This window comes from Oncorhynchus kisutch, linkage group LG28, assembly GCF_002021735.2.
Source record: "Oncorhynchus kisutch isolate 150728-3 linkage group LG28, Okis_V2, whole genome shotgun sequence".
In the NCBI taxonomy this organism is placed as follows: domain Eukaryota; kingdom Metazoa; phylum Chordata; class Actinopteri; order Salmoniformes; family Salmonidae; genus Oncorhynchus; species Oncorhynchus kisutch.
This window is the reverse complement of record NC_034201.2, coordinates 7,761,378-7,784,334: the sequence shown is the minus strand read 5'-3', so window position 1 is coordinate 7,784,334 and position 22,957 is coordinate 7,761,378. Positions and strand designations below refer to the sequence as shown.

At 44.6% G+C, this 22,957-nt stretch overlaps 1 protein-coding gene across 1 annotated transcript in view; it reads left to right on the top strand.

Annotated features, from left to right (window-relative positions):
* Positions 1-1,537: 1,537 nt before the first annotated feature.
* Positions 1,538-22,957, top strand: part of LOC109872705 (disks large homolog 4-like) — a 62,866-nt gene continuing 41,446 nt past the window's right edge. Inside the window, 3 exon segments of the mRNA XM_031808620.1 lie at positions 1,538-1,993; positions 10,926-11,087; positions 21,941-21,997. Of these exon segments, the coding sequence (XP_031664480.1) occupies positions 1,877-1,993; positions 10,926-11,087; positions 21,941-21,997 (336 nt within the window). The 5' untranslated portion in view covers positions 1,538-1,876.

Sequence of the window (22,957 nt, the reverse complement as noted above, 5' to 3'; positions counted from 1 at the left end):
GGAGAATGCAGAAACAGCTAGAAACCACCAACGTGTTCTCTCTCGCTCTCTGTGTCTCTCTCTCTCTCTCTCTCTCTCTCTCTCACACACACATACATATATTTATTATTATTTTTAATTTTTATTTATTATTTATTTTGTGTTTTGGCATTGATCGGATAAAGAGCCCCATGGAGTAGCTTTGTTGTGTACACAATTGATTTGTTAGTTTATGAACCACTGTGGTCTGTCTGGATTGGCAGCAGGTAAAACTGAATCCAGGATGTTTCACGGAAACTGGAAATGTTGAACTTCTTTTGGAATAATAACAGCCCACACATACAAATGTTATCGTTCGCCACACTTTACCTGGCCAAATCTTATTACAGGGGGGAGACAGGGTTTTTGGAATGACATGAAAAGGGTAGTTTATCTTTGCACACCCTGTGCGTCTCGAACGGTTGCATCTGTTCCATTTAACATTGACGTCATTCGAGAGCGTGGAGCCCCGCGCCGCAGTCGGTCCTGAGATGAATGCACAATATTTAGTCCACCTGCTTCTCTCGCTCCACCTTGTGGACGCAGTCAGCCAGCACCTACCACTTGAACCGTTGGATTCCGATCCGTTTAGTGTTACGTGTGTGTGAGTGAGTGAGTGAGTGAGTGAGTGAGTGAGTGAGTGAGTGAGTGAGTGAGTGAGTGAGTGAGTGAGAGAGAGAGAGAGAGAGAGAGAGAGAGAGAGAGAGAGAGAGAGAGAGAGAGAGAGAGAGAGAGAGAGAGAGAGAGAGAGAGAGAGAGAGAGAGAGAGAGAGAGAGAGAGAGAGAGAGAGAGAGAGAGAGAGAGAGAGAGAGAGAGAGTATAGTCTTTCCTATGTGTTTTAGCTAGGCCTCTGCTAAGTGCTTTCTGATGAGCATAGAGTATGGAGGCTCTGTCATACAATGCTACTAAGACCTTGGATGACCTTGTGAGTGTGTGTCTCTGCGGGTTTGATCCTAAGCGTCTACTTTAGATTGTTTTAAGACGGGTCTTTCAGTGCTAACATTCCGCCGCATGCTGACATAGGCCTACAGGTGTGACCGCGTTTGCACGCTGAAAAGAGCGTGTTGCTGGCCACTGCTGTGTTGAAGCTTTATTCGCATTTCAGGACCATGGACAGTTCCTTGCAGACACTTTTCCATTGGTCCACGGGGGGGCGCCAGTAGCACACCATAGGCACAATAGACATTGTATGATCGCTGCAGAGTTGGTGTGAGCGTGAGCAGCAGACAGTGTGAGGAGACTATGATGTGGAAACGTCAGCTCATGATAGTAAATAATTTACTGTATTCGCTTGTGTGCATGTTTTGATACAAGTAACCTATACCGTCTAATATCAGTCGTGCATGATGTGTTATAATCGATAGCCTATGTCCGCGTGGGAGCCTATAGCATAACTGCTTTTGTCTTGCTTCACAGATGCAGACCCTATATGTTCCAATTAGAATTGCGCATGAAATCCAAACCTTACGGTGGAGAGGGAGAGAGAGAGCGAGGGGAGAGAGAGAGAGAGAGAGAGAGAGAGAGAGAGCGAGAGCGAGCGAGGCCGATGTGGATGAAGACTTGTGCAAATCATGAATGATGGTGTTCTTGTAACACTTGAATAGGCGGAACATGAGGGAACAACAGCATTTCAACCGTAACATCTGTCCGGTGGCCAAGCTGCAATCCATAATTCATGTTCGTGAACGTAAAGTTATTTCTGAGTTGAACATCGGATTTCAACGTTGGGTAGCCTAGCACGTCTTCGGGTAGCCTACCAACCGTGCACAGCCTAGTCACCTGCCTCGACTACCGCTCTTCAACCCTCCCTCTTCTCCAGCATCGCGGCTCTGGTGGTGGACGGGTGTAGTCTGGTATATGGGTGTTGAACTGATGTCTCCGCCTGTTAGGAATCTAAAGTGCCCCTCGCCGGTGATGTGTCAGTGTAAGGTCATCTGCAGCAACCGGACTCTCTCCCTCATGTTCGGTTGCAAGGTAAGCTTAGAACAGGTTCGGTGTAACAGTTGTTGTAGCGACGCTATTACGTCGACGGAGAGAGAACGCGAGGAGATGATGAGACGACTTAAAAAGATGAATGAGATACCACAGTGCGCGCGCGTGTGTCGGTGTGTGTATTTGTGCGTAAGCATGTTCCTAGTTTGTGTTCAAAGTGCTACACAAGCCTAAACCATTCTGTTGACACAATTAAATTGCTGACTGGGCATTGTGATCATTTCCCCACAGATAGCCCACTGCCTTACATTTAGGTGACTGTTTGTGTTTTCACTTCCCCCATTATGATTTCCATCGCCGATTATCTGGGGTTTTGAAATGTGACCATCTGCAATATGTGTTACATGTGTTCCCTGGTGTTCCAGGCCTGCGCGTGTGGATTATTCACGCCTCATAATACCGTACGGTATGTTCAGATCACAACACCGTGGTTAAGCGTGGTTGCACGCCGATATTTAGATGTTTCATTTCCATAGGCCATTTACATGGCATATCGACCGGCATAGCCTATCTGAGCCAGCCATGCATGTTACGTAGATGGTACCGTTTGATTATCTTATAAAGACACGAACAACTCACATTATACTTCACAGTTGTGCTGTTCGGGACAATGGGCAGGGTGTAAACCAGCGGGAGCATTGTTCTGCTTTACCATACAGCTGTGTGGTCATGAGTTTTGTGTTTTGCTTCCCGACAAAAGAGATACAGATATAGCTTGTTGTTCTTGTAATCTGAGCGAGTTGTTTGTGACCTTGGGATAAATCGCTAAATGCGTTCACTTTGATGACACCCATCATTCCATATAGGATGTTAATTGGTAGGGGCGATGTCTATTGTGAATCACTAGTGTAAGGAATGGTGCCACTGCTAATTAAATCACTCTCATGGAGACCAGACTGTGTCTATATTGACTGTATTTAATGCCACCAGCCTTGGTAGGCAAAAGGTGTTTTGGAGTGAGTTCATTGAAAAGGTCTTTAGAACGTCTGTAGAACCAGTAGATTTGTCACCCAGTGGTGAGCTAGGCTTGTGTGTTTCCAGTTGGGCAACCACAGCCTGTGTATATAAGTTAAAGGCCCAATGCAGCTGATTTGATCTCAATATCAAATCATTTCTGGGTGACAAGTACCTTCCTGTTGTTTTTTTTCTCTTCAATTCAAATGGTCAAAACAAAGAGCAGTTTCTCAAGCAAGAATTGTGCTAGAACTGTCTGAGTGAGGGGCCTAGTTGAATGAGCCTAATGGGAGGAATATGCAACCTGAAAACTAGCACGGTGATGTCGCCAGGCAGGCCAAAACTCCATCCCACCAAAAGTATTTTCAAACAGCACTTACACTAAAATGGCGTCATCGTTTTCCTAATTTCACGGAGTTATTCCAACCTTGTAGTGTGGAAATATATATGTCAAACATAGGAAAAAAATCAAGTTTTTGACTTCACTGGTTCTTTAATGCTCTCTGTAACGCTTTCAAAGACACTTACTAATAAGATAGGGGTTGTCATATGGCCTTATCTGTAGGTTTGAGTGCCTCATGTCATATGGCCTTATCTGTAGGTTTGAGTGCCTCATCCCCCCCCCACCCTCCCATTTTCAGGTGTTTCCGGCCTGACAGCTTGCTCTGCCTCCTTCCACATGGCATGGAATGGGTCTTCTGCCTGTTTTCCTCCCAGTCTGTTAGCTGTATCTAGCCAACCATTTCTTCTGTGACTCTGCCAAATGGCCATGCTGTGTCCACTAGCAAGGTGCCTAGGACTCCCTCCTTGATCTGGCCACAGTGCTGTGTGAAAGTGGGTTTCTCTCTGGCCCACTGATTGACGGGGCTGTCTCTGACGTGTACAGATCCTTGGGTTCCCCCATGAGACCCAGGAAGCACCTCCACTTCGCCTCCTCTCACCTCCCTTCAGCACCAGACACTACTGCCCACCTTCCCTCCCACCCTCAACACCATCCTGGTCCACACCCACACTCAAACAGACTCCACTCCAAAGCCACTACAAATAGCAATATGTCCCCTCCTCCCCTTCTACTCAGATCACCATGTGAACACGAGGCACTGGTGAGAATTGTTGGAGCGTACCAATCATTTGAAGTGTATTGAAAATCAAAATGGAAGTACTGACATGCACTTATACAAAAGGGGAGACAGTTGGCCAGCACTTGGTTTCAGTCTTAGCATGATTTATTGTTCTTCCTGTTTCACATGCTGGAAATAGGTCAATTTCCTGCCTACTTCCTGGGTACTACTGGAACAGGCTATTGTTCCACTGTGTGTGTTATGTTCCAATACTTTCTCTACACTGCTCAACTCCTAAGGTGATCTCCACGGTGGCGATGTCCTGAATGAACCTCCGTTACGCACGTTCACCTCTCCACCTAGCAGTCATGATAGTGCTAGTCACTCCACTGTCATTGAAACGCCTGGTTTTCATGTGGAAGAGAGCGATTGAGGAAGTTCTGCTGTGTACTTTGCTGCGGTTTAGTACTCCTATCGGCAGTATGTGTAAATATTCGACTTCCTGAAATGAAGTCAGCGGAGCTTGTAAGAGATGTTTGTTTTTCCTAGAGACCCATCATCAAAACTTGAAAGCTGTGTTTAGTGTGACCTGGTTTGAGTTGCTGTTCTGGTTGAGGGGGATGGGGGAGGTCTTTGAGGATAGCAGTTCAAGTTGAGGCTAACTCTCCCAGTCGTGAATGGTTAAAGACTGTTCCGACCCAACATGGGGATCAATGCTCAGCACACTCAGGGAATTTACTTATGAGCTCTCTACCGGAAAACACTGGGCTGTACTCTCTACCGGAACACTGGGCTGTACTCTCTACCGGAACACTGGGCTGTACTCTCTACCGGAACACTGGGCTGTACTCTCTACCGGTCAATGGGCTGTACTCTCTACCGGAACACTGGGCTGTACTCTCTACCGGAACACTGGGCTGTACTCTCTACCGGTCAATGGGCTGTACTCTCTACCGGAACACTGGGCTGTACTCTCTACCGGAACACTGGGCTGTACTCTCTACCGGAACACTGGGCTGTACTCTCTACCGGTCAATGGGCTGTACTCTCTACCGGAACACTGGGCTGTACTCTCTACCGGAAAACACTGGGCTGTACTCTCTACCGGTCAATGGGCTGTACTCTCTACCGGAACACTGGGCTGTACTCTCTACCGGAACACTGGGCTGTACTCTCTACCGGAACACTGGGCTGTACTCTCTACCGGAACACTGGGCTGTACTCTCTACCGGAACACTGGGCTGTACTCTCTACCGGAACACTGGGCTGTACTCTCTACCGGAACACTGGACTGTACTCTCTACCGGAACACTGGGCTGTACTCTCTACCGGAACACTGGGCTGTACTCTCTACCGGGAACACTGGGCTGTATTCTCTACCGGAACATTGGGCTACTCACAGGAACCCAAGGACCCGCTGTCACTCACTGCCAACAAGCCAATAACACAATCAATAAGCCTGTAATACTCCTCACCTGCCTGCCCCCACAAAGACTCAGATGGCCATGAGTCATATGAGTCAGATCCTGCAGTTCTCTGTAGGAATGTAAATCGGTGTTGTCTTGTAAGTGTTCAGCTTATTCAGAGCGTTCTATTCTGGGGGTATGCACTTCAGACGGCTAGCTGGCTTAGTAGTTTCACTAACACACTTTCCCCTAGATCAAGCTGACCCATTTATTCTGCCGCTTGTGTTGTCTTCTGTTGGATTCAGTACTGGACCTCTTCCACTCTGAATGATCTACTGTATCTACCATCATGCTGGGAATGGGCTGGCGTATTCAGCAGAGTAACTGTATGATAGTAAAGAGAGGATATTGAACTGACTATCTTCCCTCTTCCTCCTCTCTCCTCTCGTCTGTTCTCTCCTTCCCTTTCTTTCCCCACTCTCCTCTCGTCTGTTCTCTCCTTCCCTTTCTTTCCCCACTCTCCTCTCGTCTGTTCTCTCCTTCCCTTTCTTTCCCCACTCTCCTCTCGTCTGTTCTCTCCTTCCCTTTCTTTCCCCACTCTCCTCTCTTCTGTTCTCTCCTTCCCTTTCTTTCCCCACTCTCCTCTCATCTGTTCTCTCCTTCCCTTTCTTTCCCCACTCTCCTCTCTTCTGTTCTCTCGTTCCCTTTCTTTCCCCACTCTCCTCTCGTCTGTTCTCTCCTTCCCTTTCTTTCCCCACTCTCCTCTCTTCTGTTCTCTCCTTCCCTTTCTTTCCCCACTCTCCTCTCTCTTCTGTTCTCTCCTTCCCTTTCTTTCCCCACTCTCCTCTCATCTGTTCTCTCCTTCCCTTTCTTTCCCCACTCTCCTCTCTTCTGTTCTCTCCTTCCCTTTCTTTCCCCACTCTCCTCTCTCTTCTGTTCTCTCCTTCCCTTTCTTTCCCCACTCTCCTCTCATCTGTTCTCTCCTTCCCTTTCTTTCCCCACTCTCCTCTCTTCTGTTCTCTCCTTCCATTTCTTTCCCCACTCTCCTCTATTCTGTTCTCTCCTTCCCTTTCTTTCCCCACTCTCCTCTCATCTGTTCTCTCCTTCCCTTTCTTTCCCCACTCTCCTCTCATCTGTTCTCTCCTTCCCTTTCTTTCCCCACTCTCCTCTCATCTGTTCTCTCCTTCCCTTTCTTTCCCCACTCTCCTCTCGTCTGTTCTCTCCTTCCCTTTCTTTCCCCACTCTCCTCTCGTCTGTTCTCTCCTTCCCTTTCTTTCCCCACTCTCCTCTCTCTTCTGTTCTCTCCTTCCCTTTCTTTCCCCACTCTCCTCTCATCTGTTCTCTCCTTCCCTTTCTTTCCCCACTCTCCTCTCATCTGTTCTCTCCTTCCCTTTCTTTCCCCACTCTCCTCTCGTCTGTTCTCTCCTTCCCTTTCTTTCCCCACTCTCCTCTCGTCTGTTCTCTCCTTCCCTTTCTTTCCCCACTCTCCTCTCTCTTCTGTTCTCTCCTTCCCTTTCTTTCCCCACTCTCCTCTCGTCTGTTCTCTCCTTCCCTTTCTTTCCCCACTCTCCTCTCGTCTGTTCTCTCCTTCCCTCTCTTTCCCCACTCTCCTCTCGTCTGTTCTCTCCTTCCCTCTCTTTCCCCACTCTCCTCTCATCTGTTCTCTCCTTCCTTCTCTTAACCCACTCTTCTCTCCTTCACACCCCCCCACTCTTCTCTCCATCCCTCTCTCCCTGGTCTTTTCTATCATTCCCGCTGGCTGGCTTGGCGTTACTCTTGCACAAGCCCATTACTGTGTAGACTTGCTGGGTTGAATCCCAGCCAATGAGTGGACAACTGAAACTAGAGATGCCAAAATGTCAGTGGAACAAATGGAGTGAAGCCCTGAACTTAATGTGAAGCCAACACACACTAGAACATATGGTTCACATTCTCTTAATAACCCCAAAGGATTCCAAATGTCTTTTTTGTCTTGATGTTTTGTCCGTGGAATCTCTTTATGGAGATGACCGGTAGTGATTGAACTGAGAGCTGCTGTGTCGTGTGCAGGCTGTCTCAGCCTGCCCAGCAGCTGTCCTGGATACGCTGTCCCTTAAGACCACACATGAGAGATTTAATTGATTGAATTATCTTCCATTGTCTTAAGTTAAGAGTAAGCATTAATTGGTAAACAATGACTTTAAATCTAACTAGCAGTGCATGTGACTGTAACTGTCATGACACAAGACGAGACCCAGATGCGGACACAGGAGGCAGACGGTTGGATCTTACCATGTTTATTAATCCAAAAGGGGTTAGGCGAGAGAATGGTCGTGGACAGACAAAAAGGTCAAAACCAGATCAGAGTCCAGGAGGTACAGAGTGGCAGACAGGCTTGTGGTCAAGGCAGGCACAGAGTCCAGAAACAGGCAAGGGTCAAAACCCGGAGGACCAGAAAAAGGAGAATAGCAAAAAGCAGGAGAACGGGGAAAGACGCTGGTTGACTGGGAAAAACATACAAGACGAACTGGCACAGAGAGACAGGAAACACAGGGATAAATACACTGGCCCAGAGAGACAGGAAACACAGGGATAAATACACTGGGCCAGAGAGACAGGAAACACAGGGATAAATACACTGGGCCAGAGAGACAGGAAACACAGGGATAAATACACTGGGCCAGAGAGACAGGAAACACAGGGATAAATACACTGGGCCAGAGAGACAGGAAACACAGGGATAAATACACTGGCCCAGAGAGACAGGAAACACAGGGATAAATACACTGGGCCAGAGAGACAGGAAACACAGGGATAAATACACAGGCCCAGAGAGACAGGAAACACAGGGATAAATACACTGGCCCAGAGAGACAGGAAACACAGGGATAAATACACTGGCCCAGAGAGACAGGAAACACAGGGATAAATACACTGGGCCAGAGAGACAGGAAACACAGGGATAAATACACTGGCCCAGAGAGACAGGAAACACAGGGATAAATACACTGGGCCAGAGAGACAGGAAACACAGGGATAAATACACTGGGGGGAAATCAGCGACACCTGGAGGGAGTGGAGGAAATCACAAGGACAGGTGAAACAGATCAGTGTCTGACAGTTACATACGTTGTCACGTCCAAAGTAGATATATTTTCTTGTCTACCTCCACTCCTCTGATAACAAAAAGAAGGAATGTTTTCCAACATTTTTTCTCTCTGCATTTCTCTTTGTCTCTGTTAGTATGTGGTTTGGATGAGTCTTGAAACACATTGTCATCACCTCACTCCTCCCCGCTCTCTCCTCCACCCCTCCCACCTTTGTCCTTGTTCTTTCTTTCCCCCTCTATCTTGACCCTCTCCCATTTCTCATCATCCCTCTCTCAAAAACCCGTCCCTCTCTTTCTCATTTCTCCTCTTCCCTCTCTCAAACCCCCTCCTCTTCCCCCTCTTTCTCATTTCTCCTATTCCCTCTCTCAAACCCCCTCTCTTTCTCATTTCTCCCCTTCCCTCTCAAACTCCCTCCCCCTCTCTTTCTCATTTCTCCCCTTCCCTCTCAAACTCCCTCCCCCTCTCTTTCTCGTTTCTCCTCGTCCCTCTCTCAAACCCCCTCCCCCTCTCTTTCTAATTTCTAATTTCTCCTCTTCCCTCTCTCAAACCCCCACTCTTTTTAATTTCTCCTTTTCCCTCTCTCAAACCCCCACTCTTTTTAATTTCTCCTCTTCCCTCTCTCAAACCCCCTACCCCCTCTCTTTCTCATTTCTCATTTCTCCTCTTCCCTCTCTCAAACCCCCACTCTTTTTAATTTCTCCTTTTCCCTCTCTCAAACCCCCACTCTTTTTAATTTATCCTTTTCCCTCTCTCAAACCCCCACTCTTTTTAATTTCTCCTCTTCCCTCTCTCAAACCCCCTCCCCCTCTCTTTCTCATTTCTCCTCTTCCCTCTCTCAAACCCCTCCCCCTCTCTTTCTCATTTCTAATTTCTCCTCTTCCCTCTTTCTTCTCTCAAACCCCCTCCCCCTCTCTTTCTCATTTCTCCTCTTCCATCTCTCAAACCCCCTCCCCCTCTCTTTCTCATTTCTCCTCTTCCCTCTTCCTTCTCTCAAATCCCCTCCCCCTCTCATTCTCATTTCTCCTCTTCCCTCTCTCAAATCCCCTCCCCCTCTCTTTCTCATATCTCCTCTTCCCTCTATGAAACTCTCTCCCCCTTATGCCCCTACCCATCTCTGCCCATCTCTCTTCCTCTCATCTCTCTCCCACTCTCTCTCCCTGTGTGTTTTGTGGTCTTGCTGTCTCAGTGTAATGTGATCCAGCAGCAGTGCTGACTGCCCCCTGCTCTGGCACGGCAACACACTCTCTGCTCTGCTCTGGTTGCTAGGCAGCTGATCTGAGACCAGTCCTCTCCTCAGTGCACCTCCCTCGCCGGCCCGTCTGGCTGCTTCCAAAAAGAGCAGAGGGGATGGTAGCACCGTGACACCAATCCTAATGCCACACTCAATCTCAGGCCACCAGGCAGGCAGGAGACACTCAGTAAACCCCTCGAATCTTCTAGGTTTTGAGAGGACAGGTAGAGGCTCATCTGACGACAGTACGGCAAACTGTAGTGTAAGTGTACACAGCCAGGGAGTTGGGCTAGTCGGGTTAGCTGTGGACCGGTGCACAAACATAAACAATAACACTTAGGTTGCTCCAGCAAATTTGCTTTATGATGCCTTCTTGGGCTGTGTTTGTGTTAAAACATTGCATGCACTTTTGCAGCTCTCTGTGTCACTGCCTGAGTGTAGGCCACAGTGTGTGGCTAGCGCAGTGGGCTAGTTGTTGGAAGGTTGCCCAGGTGTTGGAGATCAGTAGGGTAGGAGATATGGTTATTGGTTAGTAACAGAGTGTTATCTTGCTGGGTAGGTAGGAGTCATGTGCTGCTGTGGTGTTGCTCCATTTGGTGGTGGAAGAGAATGGTCTTAGACTTACTTCATAGTGGCCCCATTTAGGGCCCCATATAGGGCCCCATTTTCTGTCCAAAAACAGCCTTCAGATGAACTTGTGGATTTGCTACAACAGTTTTTGTTATTTTTGTGCATAAATGGAACCACGTTGGAGTCGCCTGGCCTCCTTTAGGGGACGGAGTTAAAAATCACATCGCTAAGGCCCTTTCTTGGTTGGTGTATTCAAAGTGTAACAACCACAGAAGCACGGAAAGTTGACATGGATATGAGTCGCATTTTGCTGAGATGTAGGCTCTGTTTTGTCCCACAGGCACAGTGTCTGCATTGAAATGATAACTGTTGTTAACACGATCTACCCCTGATATGTGATGCCTAATAGCATTAACCCCCCTCTCTCTCCTTCTCTCTCTTCCTCCCCCACGTCTCTCTCTCCTTCTCTCTCTTCCTCCCCCACATCTCTCTCTTCCTACCCCACGTCTCTCTCTCCTTCTCTCTCTTCACCCCCCACATCTCTCTCTTCCTACCCCACGTCTCTCTCTCCTTCTCTCTCGTCCTCTTTCTATCTCTCTGTAGAAGTACCGGTACCAGGATGAGGAGACGCCCCCCTTGGAGCACAGTCCAGCCCATCTGGGTCAAGGGAAAAGTGCTGAAATGCTTCACATGAGTGACAAGAACCTCGCCGCCATGGAGGCAATGCATGGCTACACGCCGCACACACACATCTCCCCTATCAAGGTAGGACGCACACACATTTTTATAACTACACACCACACACACACACACCTTCTCCCCTTTAAAGAAGGACACACAGACAATCACAAGTCGAACACATCCCCCAATGCATGGTACCACCCACACACAGACACGACTGTCACACTGGGCGCACATACAAGGTGTTACTTACAAAAATAGCCCACATCTCACCCAGCAGGATCAACTAACTGTGTGTCATACAACAACACATCCATATCGGACAGTTTGACTCTCTGCTCTCTTCCGTCTCTCTGCTCTGGGAGAGATGTAGCCCGTCGAACCACCCCACTTGCTTACAGCTCCTTTAGGGCTGCACAGGCTTCCTGTGTAGATTAAGACATCGCGGGGGGGGGGGGGGGGGGGGCGCGAGAGATGGCTCAGGAGAACATACCTGTCTTAATCTACACCGGAAGTCCGTCCGACCCTAGTGCAACTGTAAGCAAGCTGGTCGGATATGTGGCTAGAGAGAGATTGTGAGCGCTAAGCTCCGAGACAAGGAGAATATAGAGGCTACAGTAAAGCTCGTGGGCATGCAGCCAAAGGACACTACTGACATGAGTACAAGCGTGAACGCAGTCACCTTACAGCACATTAATACTAACAGCACATTAATGGGTGTAATATGGGTGATTCTACAGAAGTGGTGCAAATTGCAGTCCCACACCCCCCAAAAAAACGATTTAAATAAACAGTTAGGTCTCCAAACTTAAGACATTTATTTCATCATGATATGTTCTAATTCAATCCAAGGCAATAACAAACATATTGTTTAATTAATATTGTACAAAATCATTGTACCTGTTAACCTCTGAGCGATTGTTTTGGACAGGGTCCGGGGATTTTTTGGGTGGTACTCCCCTCCCCTTCAGCCGTTTTTTGGTTAAAAAAAATTTGAAAGTGACATATCATTCGAAAGCTAGAGTACTTGTCTTTTTGGAAATCAAACTCAAATCTTACTGCTGGCATTGTCATAAAATTCCCCTCCCCCAACACCCCTCCCCATAAAGCTCAGAAATCATGCGCTATGGTCATGTTCATAGAGTATGCAATGTAGTTCAAGTCCCCAAAAGTGCAAACATTTAGTATGCATGGAAAGGGTACACCCTGACGGTTATTGTAAAGCAATGCATTTCCTTCTCCGTCCACATTACCTTGCATGCATCTGCCACATGCACTGTCGATCTATCTAATCGTTTGCAATAGTTCAAGTGAATGGGAAAAGAAGTTTGAAGCTTGTCTTATTTCAACAGCAAAAATAACTCCATAACTTGACAGCCCTGATTGCTAAGGTCCTTTTAAGATGTCAGGCTTGAAATGTGACCCGTTTGACTCACTACCCAGTTGGCCAAGAGACGTCATGTGATCTCCTACTGCTACCTAGTGGACGAACTGGGAATCAGACAGGGGATATATTTACATCAATGGATAGGTAGACTGATGCTTTCGACCTCATATGTATGTCATTCCTGTAAGACACGTTGCACAAGCAATGTTCCTATGGGAATATGCGCATGTTTAGAGCACCACAATAAGGCTTTCAACGTGGCACGTCATAGGATGCCACCTTTCCAACAGGTCAGTTTGTCAATTTTTTTCCCTGCTAAAGTTGGCCTGGTCAACTGTAAGTGCTGTTATTGTGAAGGGGAAACGTCTAGTAGAAACAATGGCTCAGCCGCGAGGTGGTAGGCCACGTAAGCTCACAGAATGTGACCGCCAAGTGCTGAAGTACGTAGCGCGTAAAGATGGTCTGTCCTCGGTTGTAACACTCACGATCGAGTTCCAAACTGCCTCTGGAAACAACATCAGCACAAGAACAGTTAGACGGGAGCTTGGGTTTCCACGGCCGAGCAGCGGCACACAAGCCTAAGATCACCATGCGCAATGCCAAGTGTCAGCTGGAATGGTGTAAAGCTTGCCGCCATTGGACTCTGGAGCAGTGGAAACACGAACTCTGGAGTGATGAATCACGCTTCACCATCTGGCAGTCCAATGGATTAATCTGGGTTTGGCTAATGCCAGGAGAATGCTACCTGCACCAATGCATAGTGCACACTGTAAAGTTTGGTGGAGGAGGAATAATGGTCTTGGGCAGTTTTTCATGGTTTGGGCTAGGCCACTTAGTTCCAGTGAGGTGAAATCTTAATGCTACAGCACACAATGACATTCTAGATTAGTCTGTGCTTTCAACTTTGTGGCAACAGTTTGGGGAATGTCCTTTCCTGTTTCAGCATCACAATGCCCCCGTGCACAAAGCGAGGTCCCTACAAACTGATTTGTTTGTCGAGATTGGTGTGGAAGAACTTGACTAGCCTGCACAGAGCCCTGACCTCAACCCCATCGAGCACCTTTGGGATGAATTGGAACTTATGAAAATTGTCTGAAAAGGTATATTTATAATAATAACAACCCTCCTTTTTACTTGATCTTAATTGTTATGATTAAAATCATTATTATGATCATCATTATAATAATAAGTGATGTCGTTATTATTAGTAGGCTTTGTATAGTATCCTTGGTATAACTACCATCGAGCTGTAGGCCTAAGAGCGCGTCCTGTTTAGTCTTAATACCATACCTTACTTAGGCCTATATTTCATTATATAGGCTACTGTATCAATTGATCATTCATTCGTTCATGCCATCACACAGCATACGAGTCATTCATGATGTGAAAGGTAACCAAGCATTTTAGTTGTAAAATAAAATGACAAAGTGACCATTGAACAATTAGCATAAACAATAAATAGGCCTAAACAGTTCCATTTCGGGAATTGCATTCGCGAGTGATTGCGACTGTTTTCAGTCGTTGCTTTAATGAAGGCTTTATAACAACAAAAAACATTCAAAAGTTACAACAGACTCTCTGCTACACTGTGTTGTTTACATTGTTCAAAATGGTCAGAGAGATTATTATTGTCATCTAACAGCACCTGAGCAACCACGACATGGACAGCGTGATAAATACTGTTGATGTTCTGTGGTGGTCGCTGCTGCAGCAGAGAGAGAGAGAGACTTTCACAGTAAGAAGTTCACTACCTAACATCTACAATATCAATACATCTTTTAAGTACAGTTTTAGGACAAAAAAAATATGTGTTTGCTGGGATGTACATCAGTCCAAATGAAAGATACTCAGCCTATGTTATAGCTATAAGAATTCTTTAGAGTCGAAAATAAGTCAAAGTTGTCCAAAATGAAGCAGTCACAATGGAAACAATTGACATCATAGAGATATATAGAGGACTCATCTTTGTATCTGTGCTATTATTGGTGTCTGTGACAGCACGAGCAGGCAGCGCCATTGAGGCTATTTCCAACTGCTCTACCAACTGAGCTACAGAGGACCACCATGTGGGTAGTGGACAAGTACACACTTCAGGAAAACGTGTAGAGAATTGAGATGCATAGCCAGCAGAGGGGGCTCCAACCAGCCCAAACATTGACATCTATTTGACCAAACCATAGATGTCTATAACGTGCTATACTGTGTTCTTCTGTACTGTACTGTGCTCTACTCTACTGTACTATACTGTATAGAGTGAGGCAGGTAGCCTAGCAGTTAAGAGCATTGGGCCAGTAAAGGAAATCCCCGAGCCGACTAGGTTAAAAATATGCCGATGTGCCCTTGAGCAAGGCACTTAACACGAATCGCTCCTGTATGTCGCTCTGGATAAGAGCTTCTGCTAAATGACTCAAATTTAAATGTGCTGTACTGTACTCGAGTTTACTCTACTTGAGTTTCTTACAATTGAAGAAAGGACCCCTGGACTATTGCCTTGACCTTGTCATGGTTTCAACTCACTGCGTCTGGATCTGGATCTTGGGACCAATGTCCTGGTATTAATCTTGGTCTTGGCTCCAAACCATAGGCAAGCCAATTTGAAGAAGACAAAGCTCTCTGATCATTGGCTGATCACTCCCAACCCATAGGAATCCCCACCCAGTTGACTACTTTCAAATGGTGGAAGCCCTCAATGGCCATAGCTATACTTAAAGGAGTTGTACCCATACAGAGTCCTCTATTTATGATTGACTTGACACCGAAACGCCTGTTATTTTTTATTTTTTTTGTGCGATTGCAAATTGATTAGATGCATAAGTCATTCAATCAATCAACAGGTTTCAGATTCATACAGTCAACACTGAACATTTTACAGAGAACAATAGAGATGATGTTTATCTTAATTCAATTGTAAGGTTTAGAAAATCAGGTTAAAAGTCATGTTTTTACTATTTTGTTCATTTGGTATGCAAATACAATTTATTAAATGAATCTGTAATAGGTTCATCAAAATGATCACTACTGTGCATTATTCTCTCTTTATTGCAACTTTGTCACAGTTTCAGTAGTTTCACAGTTTCAGTTTCACACATTTAGTGGGGTGGTAAGCAATTCAGGTAAAATGTCAAATATGCAACACAAAATATGTGTGTGTGTATTATATGACATACTGTATGTTGGAAGACTTGTGCTGGACGTTTGGGAATAATAGGTCATAAATAACTTCGAACGCCCAATGTGCACCACTTCTGTTCAATGACCCATATGCACAGACACGAGCACACACATGTATACACACCCAGATGATATTTTCGTTGTTGAAGGGATACCAGGCACCTTCCTCTCTGATCTATACAGAATCGTCTATTTCTATCACTCGACATCCTTTTCCTGTCCTTCTCTCCCTCGGTGCGTTCTCTCTCGGGACACATGCATTCCCATCCGTCTATGCTTCTGTGACCGACGTTCACAGTGTGCCAGTGTGCCTCAGTCAATCTGTGTGCTGGATTTCTTTTTGTGTACTCTGACGTGACGTGATATGATATGTGATATAATATAATCCGCCTTTTCCTGGACTTATTTTTGATCCAGTAGGCAGGAGGGGAGAGTCAAGTACCGTGAAAAAAACGATCGCAAACCGTATCAAAGTTGCTTGAGAGAAAGATCATTAGGACTTCACTGAGAATGTCTACGATGTCACATTTGGACCTTTGCGATATGACGTCAGTGAAACATCATCAGCCCAGTTGAATTGTCCTACACTCCCTGTCCAAAGGACCTAAGGGGATTTGATGTCTCTTCTTTCTTCTGTATATCTCTGTATATGCTGCTCGTATCAAACGCCCCTCCGTGGGACTGTCTGGTTAGTATAGATTTAGGCTGGATTAGATTATCACTGATTCAGGTTATTGTGTTGCCGATAATACGCCACCTGCATTTGTGTTGTTGGGACAAATCAAATCCAATAACCTTTGATTGGTCCCGTACACATATTTTGTAGGTGTTATTGCGGGGTTAAAGGGAAACGCTTATGTTTCTAGCTCCAACAGTGCAGGGTCTACCTAACAATAGAAAACGATACACGCAAATCGCACAAGAAAAATAAAAGAAAGGTATGAAGAAATATATAAATATTAGAACGAGAAATGTCAGAGTGAGGAATATAAATACCTATATGATGGTGTACAGTATGTAGACATTATGGACAGTATATGAATAGAAAAGGTGTGTACAGCAGTAGTTAAAGTGCATTCGGGAATTATTCAGACCCCTTCCCCTTTTCCACATTTTGTTACTTTACAGCCTTATTCTAAAATGGATTGAGTACATTTTTCCCCTCATCAATCTACACACGACACCCCGAAAATGACAAAGCGAAAAGTAGGTTTTTAGAATTCTTTGCAAAAGTATTACACAAATAAAAAGTATTCAGACCCTTTGCTATGAGACTCAGTATTGAGCTCAGGTACATCCTGTTTCCATTGCTCACCCGTGAGATGTTTCTACAACTTGGAGTCCACGATGGGAGAACCTTCCAGAAGGACAACCATCTCAGCAGCACTCCACCAATCAGGTCTTTATGGTAGAGTGGCCAGACGGAAGCCACTCCTCAGTAAAAGGCACATGACAGCCCACTTGGAGTTTGCCAAAAGGCACTTAAAGGACTCTCAGACCATGAGCAACAAGGTTCTCTGGTCTGATGAAACCAAGATTGAACTCTTTGGCCTGAATGCCAAGCGTCATGTCTGGAGGAAACCTGGCACCATCCCTACGGTGAAGCATGGTGGTGGCAGAATCATGCTGTAGGAATGTTTTTCAGTGGCAGGGACTGGGAGACTAGTCGGGATTGAGGGAAAGATGAATGGAGAAAAGTACAGTGAGATTATTGATGAAAACCTGCTCCAGAGCACTCAGAACCTCAGACTTGGGTGAAGGTTCACCTTCCAACAGGACAACGACCCTAAGAAAACAGCCAAGACAATGCAGGATTGGCTTCGGGACAAGTCTCTGAATGTCCTTGAGTGGCCTAGTCAGAGCCCGGACTTGAACCCGATCGAGTATCTTTGGAGAGACCTGAAAATAGCTTTGCAACAATGCTCTCCATACAACCTGACAGAACTTGAGAGGATCTGCAGAATGGGTGAATCTCCCCAAATACAGGTGTGCCAAGCTTGTAGCATCATTTCCAAGACTCAAGGCTGTAATCACTGCCAAAGGTGCTTCAACAAAGTACTGAGTAAAGGGTCTGAATACGTATGTAAATGTAATATTTCAGTTTTAAATTTTTTTGATACATTTGCAAAAGTATATTTTTAAAAAACAACGTTATTTGCTTTGTCATTATGGGGTGTTGTGTGTAGATTGATGAGGAACACATTTTTTTCAAATACATTTTAGAATCAGGCTGTAACGTAACAAAATGTGGAAAAGGGGTCTGAATACTTTCCGAATGCACTGTATATAGGATGAACCTTGACTAGAATACAGCATATACAAATGAAGTGGATAAACAACATGTAAACGTTCTTAAATTGACCAGTGTTCAATGACGATTTACAGTGACTTCTGAAAATATTCACACCCTTTGACTTACAGCCTCAGTTCAAAATGGACTAAATAAAAGCAATTCTCACCCATCTTCACACAATAACGACATAACGGCAAATTGAAAACATGACAGCCACATTTCTTGAAAATGAAATACAGAAATATATCATTTACATAAGTATTCACACCTAATCAATTCTTTGTATAAACATCTTTGGCAGCAATTACAGAGTCTGTCTGGATCTGGTCTCTAAGAGCTTTCTAAACCTGGATTGTACAACATTTGCCCATTATTCTTTTCAATATTCTTCAAGCTCTGTCACATTTGTTGTTGATCATTGCTAGACATCCATTTTCAGGTCATGCCATTGATTTTCAAGTAGATTTAAGTCAGGTTTTCCTCTTGGATTTTGCCAGTGCTTAACTCCATTCCATTTCATTTTTATCCTGAAAAACTCCCCAGGCCCTAAACGATTACAAGCATATCCATAACATGATGCAGACACCACTATGCTTGAAAATATGGAGAGTGGTACTTAGTAATGTGTTGTATTGGATTTGCCCCAAACATAACACTTTGTGTTCGGGACAAAAAGTTAATTGCTTTGCCACATTTTTTGCAGTTTTACTGCAAACAAGATGCATGTTTTGGAATATTTTTATTCTGTACAGGCTTCCTTCTTTTCACTCTGTCAATTAGGTTACCATTGTGGAGTAACTAAAATCAGTAACTACATCCATCCAGTAACTACATCCATTTTCTCTTATCATTCGACTCTCTAACTGTTTTAAAGTGACCATTGGCCTCGTGAAATCCCTGACTGGTTTCTATCCTCTCCGGAAACTGAATTAGGAAGGACGCGTGTGATTTTGTAGTGACTGGGTGTATTGATACACCATCCAAAGTGTATTTAATAACTTCATCATGCTCAAAGGGATATTCAATGTCTGCTTTTCATCTACCAATAGGTGCCCTTCTTTACGAAGCATTGGAAAACCTCCTTGATCTTTGTCATTGAATCTGTGTTTGAAATTCACTGCTCGACTGAGGGACCTTATAGATAATTGCATGTGTGGGGTACAGAGATGATTTAGTTATAAAAAAAAAATACATTAAACATGCAACTTACAGTGCCTTGCAAATGTTTTCGGCCCCCTTGAACTTTGCGACCTTTTGCCACATTTCAGGCTTCAAACATAAAGATATAAAACTGTATTTTTTTGTGAAGAATCAACAACAAGTGGGACACAATCATGAAGTGGTTGTGATTTTTAACAAATCAAAAACTGAAAAATTGGGCGTGCAAAATTATTCAGCCCCTTTACTTTCAGTGCAGCAAACTCTCTCCAGAAGTTCAGTGAGGATCTCTGAATGATCCAATGTTGACCTAAATGACTAATGATGATAAATACAATCCACCTGTGTGTAATCAAGTCTCCGTATAAATGCACCTGCACTGTGATAGTCTCAGAGGTCCGTTAAAAGCGCAGAGAGCATCATGAAGAACAAGGAACACACCAGGCAGGTCCGAGATACTGTTGTGAAGAAGTTTAAAGCCGGATTTGGATACAAAAAGATTTCCCAAGCTTTAAACATCCCAAGGAGCACTGTGCAAGCGATAATATTGAAATGGAAGGAGTATCAGACCACTGCAAATCTACCAAGACCTGGCCGTCCCTCTAAACTTTCAGCTCATACAAGGAGAAGACTGATCAGAGATGCAGCCAAGAGGCCCATGATCACTCTGGATGAACTGCAGAGATCTACAGCTGAGGTGGGAGACTCTGTCCATAGGACAACAATCAGTCGTATATTGCACAAATCTGGCCTTTATGGAAGAGTGGCAAGAAGAAAGCCATTTCTTAAAGATATCCATAAAAAGTGTTGTTTAAAGTTTGCCACAAGCCACCTGGGAGACACACCAAACATGTGGAAGAAGGTGCTCTGGTCAGATGAAACCAAAATTGAACAATGCAACAATGCAAAACGTTATGTTTGGCGTAAAAGCAACACAGCTCATCACCATCACCCTGAATACACCATCCCCACTGTCAAACATGGTGGTGGCAGCATCATGGTTTGGGCCTGCTTTTCTTCAGCAGGGACAGGGAAGATGGTTAAAATTGATGGGAAGATGGATGGAGCCAAATACAGGACCATTCTGGAAGAAAACCTGATGGAGTCTGCAAAAGACCTGAGACTGGGACGGAGATTTGTCTTCCAACAAGACAATGATCCAAAACATAAAGCAAAATCTACAATGGAATGGTTCAAAAATAAACATATCCAGGTGTTAGAATGGCCATGTCAAAGTCCAGACCTGAATCCAATCGAGAATCTGTGGAAAGAACTGAAAACTGCTGTTCACAAATGCTCTCCATCCAACCTCACTGAGCTCGAGCTGTTTTGCAAGGAGGAATGGGAAAAAATGTCAGTCTCTCGATGTGCAAAACTGATAGAGACATACCCCAAGCGACTTACAGCTGTAATCGCAGCAAAAGGTGCCGCTACAAAGTGTTAACTTAAGGGAGCTGAATCATTTTGCACGCCCAATCTTTCAGTTTTTGATTTGTTAAAAAAGTTTGAAATATCCAATAAATGTCGTTCCACTTCATGATTGTGTCCCACTTGTTGTTGATTCTTCACAAAAAAATACAGTTTTATATCTTTATGTTTGAAGCCTGAAATGTGGCAAAAGGTCGCAAAGTTCAAGGGGGCCGAATACTTTCGCAAGGCACTGTATGTGGGTATGTGAGTTGTTAAGCACATTTTTACTCTTGAACTTGTTTAGGCTTGCCATAACGAAGGGGTTGAATACTTATTGACTCAAGACATTTCAGCTTTACTTTATTATATATATATATGAAGAAAATCAAGGTGTGTGAATACTTTCTGAGGGCACCAGTCTCTATGGTGCAGGGTTGAGCACCGGGTGATAGCTGGCTAGTAACAGTAACTGAAGTTCAGGGCAGTGTACTGGGCGGAGGCCTGCTAGTAATGATTATTTAACAGTCTTTTGGCCTGGAGATAGAATCTGTTTTTCAGTCTCTCGGTCCCAGCTTTGATGCACGTGTTCTGTCGCTGCCTTCAAGATGGTAGCGGGGTGGACAGGCCGTGGCTCGGGTGGCTGGGGTACTTGATGATCTTCTTGGCCTTCCTGTGACACCGGGGGCACAAAGTTGTGCAGGTGCGAGGTTACTGCACCTGCAACACTTTGGAATACTGCCCTACTTTGTTGCCTCCACTTTGAGACTGTTAGATCCGTTATCACGGTCTCATTTGCCCCCTCATGTGTTAAGAAAGAGGAACAGCAACTAAATTTCTGCACTGGAGAAACTGAATTGACTTCAGGCGAAATGTTCCGTTTGTTGACATCAAAAACAATTACAAGTCCGGCTTTAATGGTACAATAATCATCACTGGTCCTTATTTTAAAATGGATAACTCCGGTCCTAGTTGCTGATTGGACGAGGAGAGATCAAGCCGTTATACAGTTTAGAATCTGGAATGCTACACCCCATGGCAGGAATAATGATGGTGACTGCAGGTTTTTTGTGTTTTTATTTAATTTTGTTTTTGCACAAAACCTGATTGCATTTCCACGTCCATGTCCCGATTCCATTCTTGTTTCTCGCCTTCTTATCGCCTGGCTTTCCCTCTCTTTCCTACCACTCTGCCTTGTTTGAACAAACAATACTAACCCCCTTCTATTCCAGTTGAATAATTGTATAATCCTTCCTTTGTTTACTTACGTCACTCCTCCTCCTCCTGGTTTGGGGTTGGGCACTTCTCTCTGTATGTTCACCTGCCTACCACTCTGCAATATAACCTCTCAGTGTATTGCCTTAATATTACTCACCTCCCATTTATACTATTTTATCCCGACTCGCTTTCTTTGCTGTGCTAATACCGATTCCTCTCAGTTCACCCCCTTCCTTGTTTCTTACTTCCTCACCAGTAGTTACCCCTCCTCTTTACCCTTTACCCTCCTCTGTTGTTTTGCAGCCGGTGTTGATGTCGTCAGGCCACAATCCTATGTACACCTCTGCTGTTTCCACACTGGTAAGAGCACAGCACCTCCTGATGCTCACAGCGCTTCTGTTCTGTCCTCACCATCATCATCATCATCATCATCGCAGTGGCTTTCTTACATCTTTACTTGTCATGTATTGTGACATCAGTCCTGCAAGTCGAGCTTGGTTGTAATTATCACAGTTTATCACAGTCTGTTGTAATAATGAGGTCATCTTCGCTGTGGTCATAGTGCTCATCTGTGACATGTGAGCAGGAGTTAGAATACTAGAATGTACATTAACCTTGAGATGATGGTCCAAAGGTCAGCCATGTTGGGCAGGGAGTTATTCAACCATGGTTTGCCAGTGCTGTGTTAAGATATTGTGTAAAACGATGACTGTGAAGAATGTATCTGCACTGTATGTATGTTAATTAGCTAGCCAGCCAGTTTTGAGGGAATGATTCCATTCATTTTTCACACTAACTGCCAGTATGCAAACATTCCATTTCAACAATGAAGTCAATCCGCAACCAAACACTGGCTGGAATCAGTTGATGATAGGATTTAGACAAGTTGTGAATGCAACAAATACTGCTATTGTATCAGATAATAGCACTGACAGCTTTCCAAGAAAACGACATCTCTTTACATATATTTTAGAGGCTATTCATACAGAATATTTTTATAAAACCTGTATAAACTGTATTTATAATTATATTACTATATTTTAGGTTGACTATAATTCCAATACACAATTTCTGATAAATCATATGCCTTACTTTTAATTTGCTGCATAAGTAAAAGCAGGAAATGCCTCCCCTATGCCTCTACTGTCATTCATTCAATTAGACTGGTTTTGGATTTCTCCCTGACCAAGATGTCTGCCATTTTTACTCCATTATGGAACTTTGAGGGCATATGACATATCCCCTCTAGTAATGTAATAGGATCTCTATTGTATGTGATGTGGTCATAATGTGGTCATGCTCATACAGAACCATCATTTG